General features: G+C 60.9%; 5 protein-coding genes across 5 annotated transcripts; 1 reads left to right on the top strand and 4 right to left on the bottom strand.

The window, feature by feature from the left end:
* Positions 1-288: 288 nt before the first annotated feature.
* On the top strand, positions 289-1,296 carry ACA1_062930 (uncharacterized protein; the record flags this gene model as incomplete). Its single annotated transcript, XM_004339504.1, has 5 exons — positions 289-539; positions 620-718; positions 835-953; positions 1,068-1,116; positions 1,209-1,296. The coding sequence occupies 5 exons, from the start codon at positions 289-291 to the stop codon at positions 1,294-1,296; spliced, it is 606 nt and encodes a 201-aa protein (XP_004339552.1).
* Positions 1,297-1,456: 160 nt separating this feature from the next.
* On the bottom strand, positions 1,457-2,930 carry ACA1_062920 (Rab1, putative; the record flags this gene model as incomplete). The annotated part of the gene is made up of 8 exons (XM_004339503.1): positions 1,457-1,550; positions 1,705-1,766; positions 1,864-1,960; positions 2,089-2,169; positions 2,244-2,262; positions 2,499-2,598; positions 2,737-2,809; positions 2,917-2,930. 8 exons carry the CDS (start codon positions 2,928-2,930, stop codon positions 1,457-1,459), a joined length of 540 nt encoding a protein of 179 aa, XP_004339551.1.
* A 663-nt stretch (positions 2,931-3,593) lies between these two features.
* On the bottom strand, positions 3,594-4,623 carry ACA1_062910 (thimet oligopeptidase 1, putative; the record flags this gene model as incomplete). Its single annotated transcript, XM_004339502.1, has 5 exons — positions 3,594-3,825; positions 3,899-4,106; positions 4,171-4,294; positions 4,373-4,461; positions 4,536-4,623. The coding sequence occupies 5 exons, from the start codon at positions 4,621-4,623 to the stop codon at positions 3,594-3,596; spliced, it is 741 nt and encodes a 246-aa protein (XP_004339550.1).
* An 83-nt stretch (positions 4,624-4,706) lies between these two features.
* On the bottom strand, positions 4,707-7,201 carry ACA1_062900 (peptidase family M3 protein; the record flags this gene model as incomplete). The annotated part of the gene is given in 14 exon segments (XM_004339501.1): positions 4,707-4,897; positions 5,002-5,139; positions 5,245-5,320; positions 5,422-5,540; positions 5,632-5,736; positions 5,797-5,965; positions 6,048-6,178; positions 6,289-6,375; positions 6,466-6,545; positions 6,613-6,677; positions 6,690-6,758; positions 6,830-6,889; positions 6,954-7,037; positions 7,097-7,201. The coding sequence occupies 14 exon segments, from the start codon at positions 7,199-7,201 to the stop codon at positions 4,707-4,709; spliced, it is 1,479 nt and encodes a 492-aa protein (XP_004339549.1).
* Positions 7,202-8,327: 1,126 nt separating this feature from the next.
* Positions 8,328-14,430, bottom strand: ACA1_062890 (Ras GTPase activator; the record flags this gene model as incomplete). The annotated part of the gene is made up of 12 exons (XM_004339500.1): positions 8,328-8,816; positions 8,885-9,078; positions 9,210-9,324; positions 9,426-9,531; positions 9,597-9,677; positions 9,809-9,995; positions 10,110-10,168; positions 10,241-10,353; positions 10,439-10,937; positions 11,034-12,255; positions 12,347-13,385; positions 13,465-14,430. 12 exons carry the CDS (start codon positions 14,428-14,430, stop codon positions 8,328-8,330), a joined length of 5,070 nt encoding a protein of 1,689 aa, XP_004339548.1.
* Between the last annotated feature and the right edge of the window lie 810 nt (positions 14,431-15,240).

Raw genomic sequence — 15,240 nt, 5'->3', positions numbered from 1 at the left:
GCCCGCCTCCTCGCTCCGCCCGCCGCCGCCGCTCACCCTCCCCGCCGGCCTCCCCGCCGCCCCTCCTCGCGCCGCTCCGACACCCCCCTCTCCCCCTCCCCCTCCGCCTCTCCGTCGCCCTCGGCAGCCGCCGTCCCGCCCAGCGGCGCGCTCGCGTTCGCGCGGCCGCCGCCGCCGAACGGCAGTCGAACGTCACCGTCGAGCCCTGCGCGCGCGTCGCCGCCCGTGGCCCCGCGCACGACGACGACCGGCTCCTCACCGTCATCGCCGGTGCCCAGCTATGCGACCATGCGCTCGCCGCCGCCCGTGGCCCCGCGCCAGGGCTTGATCTCGCCCATGGGTCCACCGCCGGTGGTGGCGTCACCGCCGGCGTCGGCCTCCGTCGCGGCGTCGATCCTGTCGCCGCGGCTCAACTCGTCGTCGTCGTCGCTGTCGACGTCGAGCTCGGTCACGTCGCACGGCGGGCGGGAGGCGGACGATTTCGTCGAAAGCGTCTCCAAGAAGGAGATCATCAGCGTCCACTGTTCCATCGAAAAGAAGTGCGTTGATCCTATCAAATCGTCGGTCGGCACCACACTCTTATTCAACTCCGCACTTGCGTGCACGTGTCGTGCCATAGGGAGAAGTATGCGGTGGGGAGCGAGGTCGCCATCAAGCTCAGGGTGATCAACGACTCGACCAAGATCATTCGCCACGTCAACGCTTCGCTGGCCAAGAGGTACGTGTGCCGTACGTGCCGTGTGCGCGTACGTGTGCGTGTGTGTGTGTGTGTGTGCGTGTGTGTGCGGGCGTGCGGTCAACTGATCACGTTCTGCACGGCATCTGGTCATACAGCACGGCGGCCGAGCGACAGAAGGACGACAAGCGGCGAGAGAAGAACAAGAGCCTTCCCAAGTTTGAAGGCTCAGATGAAATGATCTCCTTCACCAACTCCAAATTCCCTCTCGAAAAAGGTGCGTGGCGTGGCGTGTCGTGTCGTTGGTCGTGTCGTGTCGTTGGTCGTGTCGTTGGTCGTGTCGTTGGTCGTGTGCGTGCCGTATATCGTGTGCTGACGTCTTTTTCCCCAGGACTGTTCGACGGTATGCTGAGCTACAAGATTCCGGCGTGCAAGGAAGGGTACGCGACCAACGACACCAAACAGCCCCAACTCCTCGACCACTTGGGGTGCGTGCTTGTACTGACGCAGCAGCTCCACTCAACCCGGTCAGGTCGTACGACAACCACAAGGTGGAGCTGGTGATCGAGCTGGCCCTCAAGAAGTCCGCCATCTACGCCTTCTTGCCGATCAACCTGTGAAAAGAAAATATCTGCACCACCGCCACCATACATCATATATTTGTACAATAGACAGCAGCTACACACCAGACACACCAGTCGCTTCTACGATTCAATCAGACGTGTTGTGTCGTGCCACAATAAAACGCGCGTGTGTGACTGGCTCGCTGGCACGGCGTGGCTACACGGAGCAGCCCTTCTTCTTGGGCGGGGCGCTGGCACGCAGAGACACGCCGGACGCCTTGGGCACTGCGCCCTGGGCCTTGAGGACTTGCCTGACAGCCCCCAGGAACGCTTCATCCACCCCTTCGCCTGCGGTTGATCCACCGCACACGCACCACCGCACACACAGTGAGTAGGCCTGTGCGCGAGAAAGGGCTAGAGTGTCGCTAGCGAGGTGGGTGGGACAGGATGCCTGTTTTGGCGGACGTCTCAAAGTAGGACAAGTTGAGCGAGGCAGCCACCTCCTTGGCGTCCTCTACGGTCACCACCTGAGCCAAGTGCCGCCGCCATCGCGTCACACCAGATGTGGCGTGTGGTGTGAGTGGGAGTCGTGTGTGTCGTGAGTTGACGATGCGCGTAGCGTACCCTTTGTTTAGTGAGATCGGTTTTGTTGCCCACGAGGCACTTGACCACGTTGTCGCACGCATAGCGTTCGACTTCTATCATCCAGAGACGAGTGACGCTACTCACAACTCCACCGATCAGCCAAACTCACTTCCCACACCGACACCCACCCGCACGCACGCACGACACCCACCCGCACGCACGACACACAACGCAACACGCACGTAAAGCGAGGGCAGCACCAACCTTTCAAAGGAGCTCCGATCAGCCACGTCGAAGGTGAGCATGATGATGTTGGCTCCCCGGTAATAGCTCGAAGTGATCGTCCTGTAGCCCTCGGCTCTTAGCAGTTGTATGCACCGTGGCCAAGAGAGTGAGGTACGAAAAAAAAACACACATACCGAAATCGCTCCTGTCCCGCTGTGTGTCACACACATGCCCTCCAGAATTGTCAAATCGTGTGCGGTAGTGCATGTGCGTGTGCGTGTGCGGTAGTGCGTGTGCTGTAGTGCGTGTGCGGTAGTGCGTGTGCGTGTGCGTGTGCGTGTGCGTGTGCGTCGTGTGGTTATGTACCTGTATCCCAAATCTGATAAACACGGGGAAAGTGAGGGGTGAGCAAAGAACGTACTACGGCACGGGGATGCGACAACAAGAACGTGCCTGGAGCTTGATGGTGTGGCCATCGACGTCAATCGTCTTGATCTTGAAATCCACCCCAATCGTGCCTGTGGAAGACCCCGAGGGAACGGTGCCATCCTTCAAGCACCCAAACAAAGAAGGGTGGTCACAACAAATAATTGTGAAGCTCTTCGTATGAACTGAAAATGGCCGTGGGCACTCGCCGTGGCGGGGAGGACGGAGAGAGGAGAAAGAGAGTGGGTGGGGGGGGGGTACCACATAGCGCACGAGGAGAGAGGACTTGCCGGCATCAGTGTCGCCGATGAAGAGTACCTTGAACAGCAGGTCACTAGAGGCCCAGGGGGTGGTTATACGGCGGCGGGGGGGGGGATAAGAACGAAAGCGACGGAAAACAGGGGCGTGCTGCAGAACCGGAACCGAAGGGAGTATACGCACTAGTTGTCCGCCATGTTGCAATGGATGGTTTTCGGTGTTGGCTACATGAAGCCGGAGTCCTTTATGTGCCGACAGCAGACCGCAAGAGGACTCTTCAACTCCACCGTTTGTTCCTTTTTTCGCCAATTGGCAAGTCGCCTTGCTAGCTCAGTCGGTAGAGCGTCAGTCTCATAATCTGAAGGTCGTGAGTTCGATCCTCACGTGAGGCACTGTCTTTTTTGCTGGGCCTCGCACAGGGTCCCTGTGCCCGCGTTTGAAATTTCTCCTGACTGCATTTCCGGCCCTTCTGGGGTGGAGCTCATCTTGGCACTCTCAGAAAGGGGGGGGGGGCAGGGGACGTACCATGCTCTTCCAATGGCCACGGAAAAGCATGTTCACCACTTGAGAGGAGATGCCCATACCAACTCTCTTCTCTGGGGCGTTGAGAAGCTGCAAGAAAGCTGGCTGCTTGTCTTGAAGCCATCGCCATGGCTGGGGATCCTGTGGCCGTGGTTGCTGGTGCTCGGCCAGGTTCGGGAGGTAGCCTGGAGGAGGGGAGGAATTAATCCATGGTGTGCAGCAAATTTTACATTTACATTTTCCAGTTGTCGTTTTACCAATTCGGAGCTCTGCGAACGGGCAGGCGAGTTTACTGGCAAACAAGGACAAATAGTATGGGTGCCCCCAAAACAGAGTGATTAGGCGGAGGAGGTGAGGCCGATGTGGCGGAGGAAGGCGTCTTGTGTGGGCGCCCGGCCGAGGAAGGCCACCAGGCTCTCCACGCTGTCCCGCTCGCCGCCCGGCGCGAGCACCAGGTCGCGGTACTTGCGACCCACCTCGCCGTTCAGCACGCCGTGCTCCTTAAAGAGCGAGAACATGTCGGCCGAGAACACCTCGGCGTACTTGTAACCGTAGTACTGCGCATCATACCTACGACCACACACACACACACACTTACGGGTGAGTAGATAAAGGAAAGGGACGCGGGAAGAGATGAGCGTACCCGGCCATGAGATGGCCGAATGAGGCGGCGGGGTTAGTGTTGGGCGGCTGCTCGGTCCACGTGATGTCTTTGCGCAGCTGCGCCCACGCCTTGGCTGTGTCGATGCGGCCGGAGTCGGCGTGGCGCGGCAGCGGCCGGGCGTTCTTCTGGGTGGTGTGCAGCAGCATGTCGTACGTCGTGAAAAAGCCCTGTCGCCGATTCATCAGCCCTGCAACACGACACGGTGACGTCAGCAACACCGTCATCACGAGAAATTGTGAGAGTAGAGGCACCGGTGTTGGCGTGCTTGGCGTTGATGAGTTTGTCGATGAGATGGTCGGGCAGGTGCTCCTTGGTCTGGTAGTGGCTCGACATGCGCTTCAGCACGTCCTTCTCGTAACACCAGTTCTCCAGCATCTGTGTTCAAGGTGAGGGGAAAGGCGGCACTCGGGTGGTCAGCCGGACCGACTCCAACTGCGGAGAGAGGGCAAGTACCTGCGAAGGGGCTTCGACAAAGTCGCGCTCGACGGCAGTGCCCGAGAACCGGCTGTACTTGGCTTGAGTGCAGATGTTATGCATGACATCTGGACGGCGGCGGTGCGCGTGAGTGATGATGATGAGCGAGCAAGTGTTAAGAGGAAAAGATTGCAAACAGTACGCCCGAATTCGTGGAAGTAGGTCTCGACTTCGTCGTGCTTGAGGAGCGACGGCCGGTCGCTCTGCGGTTTGGTGAAGTTGGCCACCATCGCCGCCACCGGCGCTTGGCGCAGCACCCGCTGCCCGCCCTCACCTTCGTCCCCCGACCAACCCACCCACCATCATTGCCACGTCACCGCCTTGTCAGCTTTCTGGGCACCATGATGACTCGGGCGAAGGGAGAACACGCATTACCGGTGACAGGATGGAGGTGGGCGAGGAACGAGGCCGGGATGTCGGACGACGAGCCGGAGGGAAAGTGGTGCGAGGGCACCAACGGGAACACGGCCGCATGCGGGTACTTGCCCTCTCGCGGCCACAAATCTGCAGACGATGTGGGCCACATCAGGAAACGATCAGCACACCGCACAACACACGGCGCACGCACACGCGTGTGTCGGTGGTTATAGTGGGAAGGCGGGGAGTACCGAGGTAAAACTGGCCCATGAAAGCATTGGTTGAGCGGTCGTATACGGCGTACATGCGCACGTCACGATGCCACGTGTGCGCATCGTTGAGCTCCTCGAAACGCAGACCTAGAATGTCCTGGTACACGCCCAGCATGCCTGCACCGACCGACCACGATTCGTGAGCTTGGCATCACAGGCCTGGCTGCTGCTGCTGCTGCTAGGCTTGTAGCGAGTGGTGGTGATGGCTGGGCACGAGCGTACCCTCGGTCACGGTTTCGAACGGGAAGTAGTCCTTGATGAGGTTTTCGTCGACCTGGTAGTCCCGTTCGAGGATCCTCTGCGCCCAGCAGCAGACCAATTTAGCCAATTTAGCTGCAGTGATTCCCCCCTCTACCACCACACAAGAAAGAAGGCACGGAGCGAGAGGGATCGGCGGACCTGGTTGTAGAAGGTAAAGTCGTGGGAGTCGATGGTAACGTTGTCACTGCCGCCCACGGTGGCTTTCTTAAGGGCGATCATCTTTTCCCACTCCCGGCGTGCCAGCGGCTCCACCTTGACTGCACATTGGTTGCAACGTTGAGTCAAACACCGCCCCAGCCTTGTGCATGCATGAGTGCGTGCGCGGTGTGTGCCTCGCGCCCGTAGTACCTGAGAGCTCGTTGATGAAGTCGAGCACATGCGCGGGATTCTTGGCCATACGATCTTCGAGCACATAGCTGGCGTGATCCTCGTAGCCCAGCAAGAGTGCCGCCTCTAAAATCGCGTGGAGGTGAGTGAGATGACGACTAAGGTAGGAGACGCTGGGGTTCGTACCGTGTCGCAGGGCAAGAGTCTCTTCAAGAAGGGGCGTGTTCTCGCGCATGGATCTGGCGGCGTTGGCGGTATCCAGCTTCCGGCGGGTCTCTGCATTGTTGGCATACCGCATCACCGGCAGCAGCTCCGGGTACCGTAGCGACACCTTGTACTTCGTCGCGCCTCCCTCCTTATCACCACAGCGGCATCACCATGTCAGCTGGTTGATCAAAGAGCTCAGATATCGAACGCTGGTGTGATGATCTCTTTACCTGACCATCGACCTTCTCCAGGCCGTCGAGGAAGTCCTGGGGCAGGCCGTCGAGCTCCTCCCGGGAGAAGTAGAAGGCAGTGGTGTCTTCGTTGAGGTTCTTCTGAAAGGTGATGGCGTTGTCGGACATCTCTGCACTCGACCAGAGTTGAACAAGCACGCGTGGTTGGGCGGTGGTGTTGGACATGCGTAAGTCGCTTGCGGTATACTCTCGATATATCTAAGAGTGAATGTGCGAGTACTCTTGCGCATGGCCTTGAGCTGCTCGCGCTTTTCGGGTGAGAGCATGAGTCCGTTCTTCTTGAAGTCATGCATCGTCTTCTCGATCACTGGATGACGGGAGAAGAAACACACGAGCGTCGGACCCATAGATCACCGAAAAAAGTGGAATGTAGTGAATAGAGGGCGGTGCGCAGTACGCCGTCGCTGCACGGGAGTGAGTGTCTCCTGCGGCATCGTATGGTTGTAGTACTCCGTGAACGCTTTAAAGATGTCCTCCCTATGACCCGCGGCGCGCACGTTGTGTGAGAGAGGACATCGGACAGAAGGTGGGAGGTGCGGCATACCGCATGGCGGTCTCGATGGCCAACTCGCTGAGGGCCTTGTTCGCCGCGCCGGCGGCGTCCCGAACCTGCGCGTCTACCGACACATAGGAGGGAAACACGCAGCTCTCCGACACCGCCGAGCAGTACGCGTCCAGGTCGGCGATTCCCTGCGCGTGACGAGCGTATGTCGCGTCAGACTGCGGCAGCTGCGCACGAGTGCGTGTCGCGTTGTGTGTACCTGGAGAGTGTTCTGGAAGTTGCGTTCACGAGAGGGCACGCTCACCATACGCCCATAACCCTGGCCACGACTCCGGGTGAGGCCTCATCGATGGTGGGCGATTTGGATGGAGAGGGGCTTGCACCTTCTTGTAGGATTCCATCACCTCGTGTGAAGTCTTCGCGATCTCGGCAGCACTCAAGTCGAATCGCAGTGCATTTGGGAATCCCTGCACGCCGTGTGAGCAATCTTGCCAATTACGATGGCAATCGCACAAGGCAAGTGCACCTTGCCGTCAGCAGAGAACAAACGCCGCCCAAGTGCCTGCCATGGCTGCTGCTGGCACAGCCGCACGCAAGTGCGAGGCCTGCCCTTACTCATGGCACGCAGCATTTTGTCTGGGCGAGAAAATGATTTGTGAATTGATTTGGATTTTCGATCAGTGGAGATCGAAGCTCTATTGGCAATATGCTATCATACAGAACCGCGGATACGAATGGAAGAGAAGGAGAGCTAGTGAACTGAATCACTTAGAAGAGGAAGAGGCAGAGGAAGGTAGCGACGACCGCCGTCATAAAATCGTTCGTCTGCCGCACCACTTCGCGGCCGCGCTCCATCACAGATGGCAGGAGGCCGGCCATGGCGTCACTCCTCCTGGATCTGGCTGACTGTGCGTTCGAGGCAGCACGCTGAAGTTGATAGAAGATCTGTCGAGCGAGAGCGTCGGTGCCACGCTCCTGTCGCGACCCTTGCATCGAGTGCAGCCTCAGCAAATTCCACAGATGTTCGTCGGCGTGGAGCATGTCGAGGTGGATACGGCTTGCGAATGGAGAGTGGCGGAGCGCGACTACGGCGGGGAGGAGGACCTGAGGTGGAGGCAGGCGATGAATCGCTGGAGTTGAGGCCGTTAGAGTGGTCGAAGCGCGGCGAGAGGCGATCGTCGTAGAGAGCGAAGATGAAGATGAGGGATTGGCTGCGAAGAGAGATTCGACAACCACAGCCCTGCTAGCAGTAGCGCTGGCAGGTGATGTCGTCGAGAGGACGTGAGGCGCCGAGGCTGTGGCAGCTACGCCCACTCGAATGTTGGTAGCATGGGTAGGCAATCGAGGGTGATTACGCCTGGTGGTGTAGCGCTGAATTCGCTTCATCGCTTATCTGAGATGAGTTGGTTTTGTTCCCTTGTTCCTAGCGTCGAATCGATTCAATTCCAATCGATTCAAGCGTGAAAAAGCCTGGTGTACTGGTCGCACTGCTGCAGTGCCGTTCACCGAGGAGACGACAATAAATGTTATCTTGTCGACCGTCGTCTTGAAATTCTTAGAACCGAGAATAGGGCTCCGGGACCGAAAAACCGGGAAATCACAAGCACGGGACGCGAGGCAGGAGCCTGAAGAACGCTCAGTTCGCTAGAAGTACAATCGGGTTTTGTGTTTGTGTGTTGTGGGACAGAATACAGGAATAGTTATAGTTCATCGTTGCGTTGTCTGCCGTTTCGTTCTTTCCTTCGTTGGGCCGCTTTTCACTCCTCGCTCTTCATGCGCGGCGAGGAGCCGGAATGGAGGGTGGCGCTGGCCTGTGGCGCGAGATTGGCCAGCGTGCCGGTGCGAGGCGAGACCGATCGCGACGAGGGCGTGGGCGGCGCAGACGACGAGGGCGTCGGTGGCGCCGATGAAGAAGGGGAGTTGTTGGGCGACGACGCCCCTGATGACGACGCCGAGTTGGGGATGGCCGAGAGGAAGGGCAGCGACGATGAGTAGTAGAAAGTGAGCAGCTTGCGCTGGTTGCGCGTGCAGCAGGCCTGCACGACGGCCAGCTGGGCCGACTCCTCGTCGCCCGGGTCGGCCGCTGATGAGTGCGCGAGCGCGGCCGACGAACGCTCGGCGAACGAGGCCCCGGCGGCCGACGCCGACGAGAGGTTCAAGAGCGAGGACGACAGCGACGATGTCGCAGATGAGGAGAACTTGTCTCGCATCGTTTTCTTCTCCTTCTCGGGAGCCACGAAGCGCGTCTGCGTGTGTGCCACCCACGTCAGTCCCAAATCGCACACACGCACCACCGCCACACGCACACACGCACCTGAGACTGCAACTTGGGCGGCTTCTGGGTGAGGGTGCGAAGGTAGTTTTCGAGACTGAGCTGGTTGTCTTCGATGAACTGGTTCATGGGCTTCATGTAGGGCTCCTTGTCGCCGAACCGGAGCTGGTTGGCCATCGTCTGCAGCGTCTTGGCCACCAGCATCAGGCCGCGCTGCGCCTCTCGCGTCGGCGACCCTGTTACACACACACACACACACACACACACACACACACACACACACACACACACACACACACCCAGGCAAACGTTCAACAATTAAGTCGCTCGCGCCAAGGATGATGGTTGTAGACGAGCTCAAGGGTACGTTTGACGATGCCGTGGGGTTTGGGCGAAACGATGGCCGGGCAGAAGAAGCGAAGGAAAATGAACGCGCCCACGTAGGCCAGGCCCCAGTCGGACGACCGGTGAAAGGCCAGGCCCTGCAGTGTGCGTATGTCGTCCGTGTGATCAGCGATAAACATTCGCGTACATGGGATACGCTGAGGTTTGTGGGGGTGATTGGGGGGGGGGGATGTCGTACGTCTTCGACCTCTTCGTCGCCCTCTTGGCTCCAGGCGCGAGGCCGGGTGGCGTCGAACGGGAACTTGAGATTCACCTCGGCGTAGAGGTAACTGCTAATGATTTGCCTGTAGTGCAGTGGTCGTTAAAAAGGTGATGCAGCGAATCGCGTGCGAGAGGTAAGGGGACGTACAGCGGGAAGTCGGACTGGCGCGAGAAGATGGCATCGAGGACGTGCTGGCACAGCTTCTCCAGTTTGCGCTGGTTCTCGTCCCTGTCACGAGCCACGACGACGAACCGAACACACGAATAAAAACTATCACTTTCTAGTTTCGAGAGAACGAAGAACGAAAAGCAAAGAGGTAGAAAGAGCAAAGTAAAAGAACGAAGAGGACGGGGTGTTACCGTGGAGTGGCCTTGGGGTCCTGGGGAATGCGCAGGGGGTCCATTTCGTAGGAGGTGTGGGAGGTCACCACCTTCTTGATGACCGGCTTCAGCACGCTCGCCAGGTAGGCCCCGCCCTTCTCCCGCGCATAGGTCGACAGAAACTTCGTCCCCAGGCTGTCCTCTCTGAACAGCGTGAAGGGCGACGCTGAAGCACGCAATGGGCAAGCCGAGTCGAGCCAAGAGACGTGGACGCAGAGTCAGTCACATGGTCCGTTCTGTAAGCAGCAAGAGCTCTGGACAAAGGTGAGTGTGCACGTACTTGTGCTGTTGAGTTCCTGGGCAATGGCGAGCTTCATCAGCTGGGTGATCTGGCCGTATCTGGTGGTAGGAATGGTGGTGGCGGTGAGCGCGGGCCACGGTGAGAGGTGCGGGGGGGGGAGAGGGGCTTACCGATCGGCGATGGCGACGAGCGCTTGGCACAGAGCGTCGGGATCGTCTTCGGTGGTGGCGCTCACCACCGAGAGCAGTCCGCGAATCAGCCGCAGGCCAGGCTTGACCAATTCCTAACCAAGAGAGGATAAGCCTTTCAGTATCACGCGCGTAAAAGACGAAAAGGAAAAAGCGACAAAAGAACGAAGGCGGGCGTACGGCCAGGAGGAGGTCGCGGTAGACCAGCAGCTGGTCGAAATTCTCCGCAGTGAGGAACCGGTTGTCGTCGATGTCTTTCTGGCGCACCGCATTCTGCTGCTTGCCCTTGCCGCCCTTGCCGCCGGCATTCTTCTTCGACAGCTTGGGCGAGTGGACTGGCCCAGCCCGCCCGCGCACCTTGTTGCTCCGCTTGCCGGGCGCCACGCCCTGGGACTTGGCCAAGTCCCGCCGCTCGGTGCCGTCACTGCCGCCGCTGCCGTGGTTGTCGATCTCGGCGCTGTGGCCCTCCGACATGCGGTCGCCGCTGCCGCTGCCATCATAGTACTGAAGATGGTGTTCGCCGCTGGGCGGCTCGCCACCATCGCCGTCGGCGCCCAGCAGGTCGTCGAACTCGCGTGGGTAGCACAGCAGGCGCTCGTCGACGGACTTGGTGCGCAGGAGGCGCCGCCGCTCGTCGCGCGCCAGCAGGGGCGAGCCGGTGGTAGGCAGAGAGCCGCGGCTGACGTCAGCACCACCAACGATGCGCGGCGAACACGGAGGCGAAGCCACGGTCGTCGTCGTCGTCGTGGAATGCGTTGTTGTTGGCAACGACAACGAGGCGTGCATTCTGAACTCGCAGGCAAGCAGCGAGGTCGACCGTCGGCGTCGCCGGTCGGCCGCGCGGCTCATCCGCTCCCGGCGGCGTCGACGCGCAGCGATCGGGTGCGAGCCCGACGACGAGTCCAGGTGGGGTATGCGCGGGCTCCGCGGGGTGACGGCGAGCGACGGTGGGGTGAGGTCCTTGGATGACCCCTTGCCGCCGGCCTTCTTGCCACGCCCGGCCTTGCGCGGCAGCGACACGAACGAAAAGAGGCCCATCTTGTGTTTCCGCTCGTTGCTGGAGCTGCTGACGTCAGCAGTGGCCGTGCCGTCTCGGCTGGCCTTCCGCTCGCGTCGCTTGGGCTCCACCTCCGCCGCCGCCACGTCGGCCGTCTCTGGGACGACCTGGTGGTCGGTCGTGTTGCTGCTGACGTCAGCACTCGTAGGTTCGTCGCCGGTGTTGCGGTCTTTGCTGTTCTTGCGTCGTATGACGTTGTTGTCCCGCGGCGAAGAGTCACGCGACGAGGCCTTGACCTCGCTGAGCGACGGCAGCGTGTGGAAGGTCTTGCCCTTGTGTTGTCGGAAGGCCTGGATGCGTCGCAGCAGGTTGTCCTGCGGCTGCTTCTCTCCTCCGCCGCTGGCGACGCTGCTCTCCACGGCTTCGCTCTCTGCGTTGCCGCTGACGCCGCCTTCGGCCACACCCGAGCTGCTGCGCAGAGCGCGCTTGGTCATGGCACCTTTCTGCTCGATCTCCTGCTTGAGCTCCTTGCTCATGCGGATGGTGCGGACGATGCCCGACCCGCCCTTCTTTTCCTTTTCGTTTTCGTTTTCGTTTTCGTTCTTCTCGTTGCCTTTGTCTTTCTCTCTTTCGGCCTTGAGTCGCTCCTTGGACTCCTTGCGCTCCTCGTCGCTGCGCACGGTCTTGGAGATGCGCCCGGGGCTCTCCAGGCTGTAGCGCTTGGATCGCGGCGACACGACGCCCGAGGCTGCGGTCGATGCCGAGGCGCGCATGGAAATGGGTCGGGGCTTGGGTGAGGAGGGAGAAGAGGCCGCCGCCGACGACGACGAAGAGGTGGAGGACGAAGACTCGCCGTCGCTGCCGTACTTACGTGTGGGCCTCGTGCCGTCGGCCTGCGCGGCGGCCTTGGCGCGTCGTCGCTCCTCCTTGGCGTGCATGGCCTGGATGTCGTCATCGATACTCTGTCTCCCCATCCGATGCGGCGGCACAGCGACAATGCCTGCGCACGACCCACACATTCGTCGCATTCATTCTTTAGACGACGACAAAGAAATATGGTGTGGGGGGGGGGAGAAGGAGCGGGGGCGCACCCATGGAGTTGTAGTTGGCCGCTTGGCTGAGGCCGCGGGGCGAGCGGTGGTGGTGCAGGGTGTGGCTCTTGTAGCGCTTCTTGGGGTCGGCGAAGAGGCTCTTCCGTGGCTTGAAGCTGTCGGACGTGCCCAGGCTGTCAGCCCGGTATAGGAACGGCCCGCCACCGCCACTACCACCAGTCTCGCCGCCGCTGCCTTCGCCCTTTGTGTCGTCGCTTTCGCTCTCGCGGTAGTAGTCGCTCTCGCTGCTGCCTCCACTGCCGTCGCTGTCTCGGTACCCGCCGCGCATGATGCCGCTGCCGCCGCCGCGTCGACGCCGCTCGGCGCCCGGCTGCCGCGACTGAGACGACGACAACGATTCGCCCTCTTCGCTCTCCTCGCTGCCGCTGCCGCTGCCGTAGGCCGGCAAGGACTTGAACGTGCGCGCATAGGAGTTAAAAGCGTCGGTTCGGGTGGCCAGCGAGGTCGACGAAGCCGAAGACGACGGCGTGGTGGCCGGCGTCGGGGCCGGCATCATGGGCGAGGGCGGCGAGCAGCTGGTGCCGGGCGAGAGTGAGAGGGGCGAACCCGGGTGATGCCTGGCGGCGGCGGTGGAGGTGGGGATCGCCTTGGGCGACGAGAGCGGCGAGTGGCCGGGCGACCCGGTGGGCGAGTTCGTCGCCGACGTCGACTGCAGTGAGCCCGAGAGCGAAAGCGACGGCAGCGCGCGCGGCGAGATGGCGTTGCGCAGCGTGGAGCCGCCCGGGTGGAGCTGGGCCGAACACGACAGTCGGTTGATGGAACGCGACCGCGAGTGCTTGGGCGAGAAGGGCGCTGATGAAGACGATGACGACGAGGTGGAGGTGGAGGTCGGTCCGCCACCCAGCATTTCTTCGTCGGAGGAGCGCAGGCTGTTGCGGGTGCGGCCGGCAGCCGGCGGCCGGTCGCTGCTAGAGGGGTCGTCGCGGGTGTGCCAACCCATCTCCACAGCGCGGAACTCGAGCTCGTATTCGTTGACCGACGATGACATGCGCCGATCCTTCACACTCCGCGCGTCCTGCTGCACACGCACCAATCGCACAAGGTCAGACGTGGTACACGACACACGTGACCGCACACGCACAATCGCACACACGCACCTCAATTGGGGTGGTATCGTCGAAGTTGAGGGTGGGCAGCGTGGCCACGGGTTGCGAGACAGAGGTGATGCGTCGGCCGGGCGAGGCCAACTGGAGGGACGACGACGAGCTGGTCCGCTTGGTCATCGTGCTCGGCGGCGTCGCGCTGGGCGACAGGGGCGGGGCCTTCATGATGGCCGACGACGAGAGCGAGGTCGACATGAGCAACCGGCGCGCGTTAGCCTTGCGCGGCGACATCGTGCCGAACGAGTTGGTGCGCGGGTAGAGGCCCGCCGGCGGCAGGCCCACCGGTGGGTTGGTGTAGGTCGGCTGCGGCGGAGATGACGACGGCGACACCGGTGGCGACAGCTCTGCAGTCGCTGCTGCGGTTCTGGATCGTGGCGCTCTTGACGACGACGATGAAGATGAAGATGACGATGACGACGATCGTGACGAAGACTTGGTAGTGGTGGAAGAGGAGGAGGAAGAGGAGGTGGTGGTGGAAAAGGAATCGCCTGGGCCGGAGGCGGACACGATTCCAAAGTCGAGATCGGGCGCCTGGACCGCGTACAGACGGCGAGGCGACAGCGCCGACCGGCGCGGCGTCCTACGCGTTCCACTCTCGTTCCCCATTTCGTTCTCGTTCTCTTCCTCCTCTCCTCCATGATCGTCGTCCTCTTCGTCGACCGCCTCGACGTTCTCGACACTCCCGTATCCCTCCTCGCCCTCCTCGATTTCGTAGTCGTCGCTCTGCGTGCTCTCCCCGTTGCCGTCGTCGCCACCGCCGCCCTGCTGATGGTTCTGCTGCGCGGATCGTCGCGCCGTCGGGCGGAAGCGGTCGGGCGGGTGGCTTTCGCTGCGCTGGCGCAGCAGCAGGTGACGCGGGATGGCCGCGGCGTGGGCCACTGTCAACTCCGAGGCCGACTGGGTCGGTGGAAGGGACGACACTCGGTTGCGGCGCAGGCTGGCCAGCCGCGGATCGGACATCCGCAGGGCGTGGTTTCCTCCGGACCCACCGTCGCCACTCTCTTCCTCTCCCTCCTCGTCGTCGTCATGGTCTCCGTGGCGGCTGGGCCGGTGGTGGTGAAATCGTGATGATGTGTTGTGCATGCTTTCTCCCTCTTCGTCTTCGTCTTCGTCTTCTTCTGTTTCGCGTCCGCTCTCGTCGAAACCGCCCTTCGTTATGCTTCTGCGTCTGCCACACGACGACGTCAAAGAGCGAAAGCGAGAGGGGGGGGGGAAGAGCGAAAGCGAAGAACGAAAGAGAACGAAGAGCGAGGGAGGGGAAAAGATGTACGAGGTGAGATTGGCAGGGGAGGGTCCAGATGATTTTGCGAGGGCGGTGTTTGTTCTTCGCGACAACGATTGATGGGCTTTGTTTTTGGATTTGGGGACGACATCGTCGTTGCTGGCCGCCCGTCGGCCCATCGGCCGCAGGACGTCCACCCGAACCTCCATCCTCAGACCTCTACACCTAATAAATGGATTAAATGCAATTAATTGCCGTACCATCAAAAAGATGCAAGACAATTCGATTACCGCAACACGACAGCAATTAGAATTATTATATCGTCCAAATCGCAAATTCAAATTGTTGAACTGGCGGGCGTACCTGAGGCGACAAATTCACGCGAAGGTCCAATCGTCGTTGCTCCCCAGTCGGCCTATTTCATTCGACCGCCAACCGAATCCAATTCGAATGGCAATCCAATCCTCTCTCGTCTTCGTTCTTTACCAGCCCGCGGGGGGGGGTGGAGGAAAGCAGTTCGACGGGTCTAAACTCGATTTTCTCCCTCT

This window comes from Acanthamoeba castellanii, assembly GCF_000313135.1.
Source record: "Acanthamoeba castellanii str. Neff unplaced genomic scaffold scf7180000084599, whole genome shotgun sequence".
In the NCBI taxonomy this organism is placed as follows: Eukaryota; Discosea; order Longamoebia; family Acanthamoebidae; genus Acanthamoeba; species Acanthamoeba castellanii.
The sequence above is the reverse complement of the archived record's forward strand: the minus strand, read 5'-3'. Positions and strand labels throughout refer to the sequence as shown.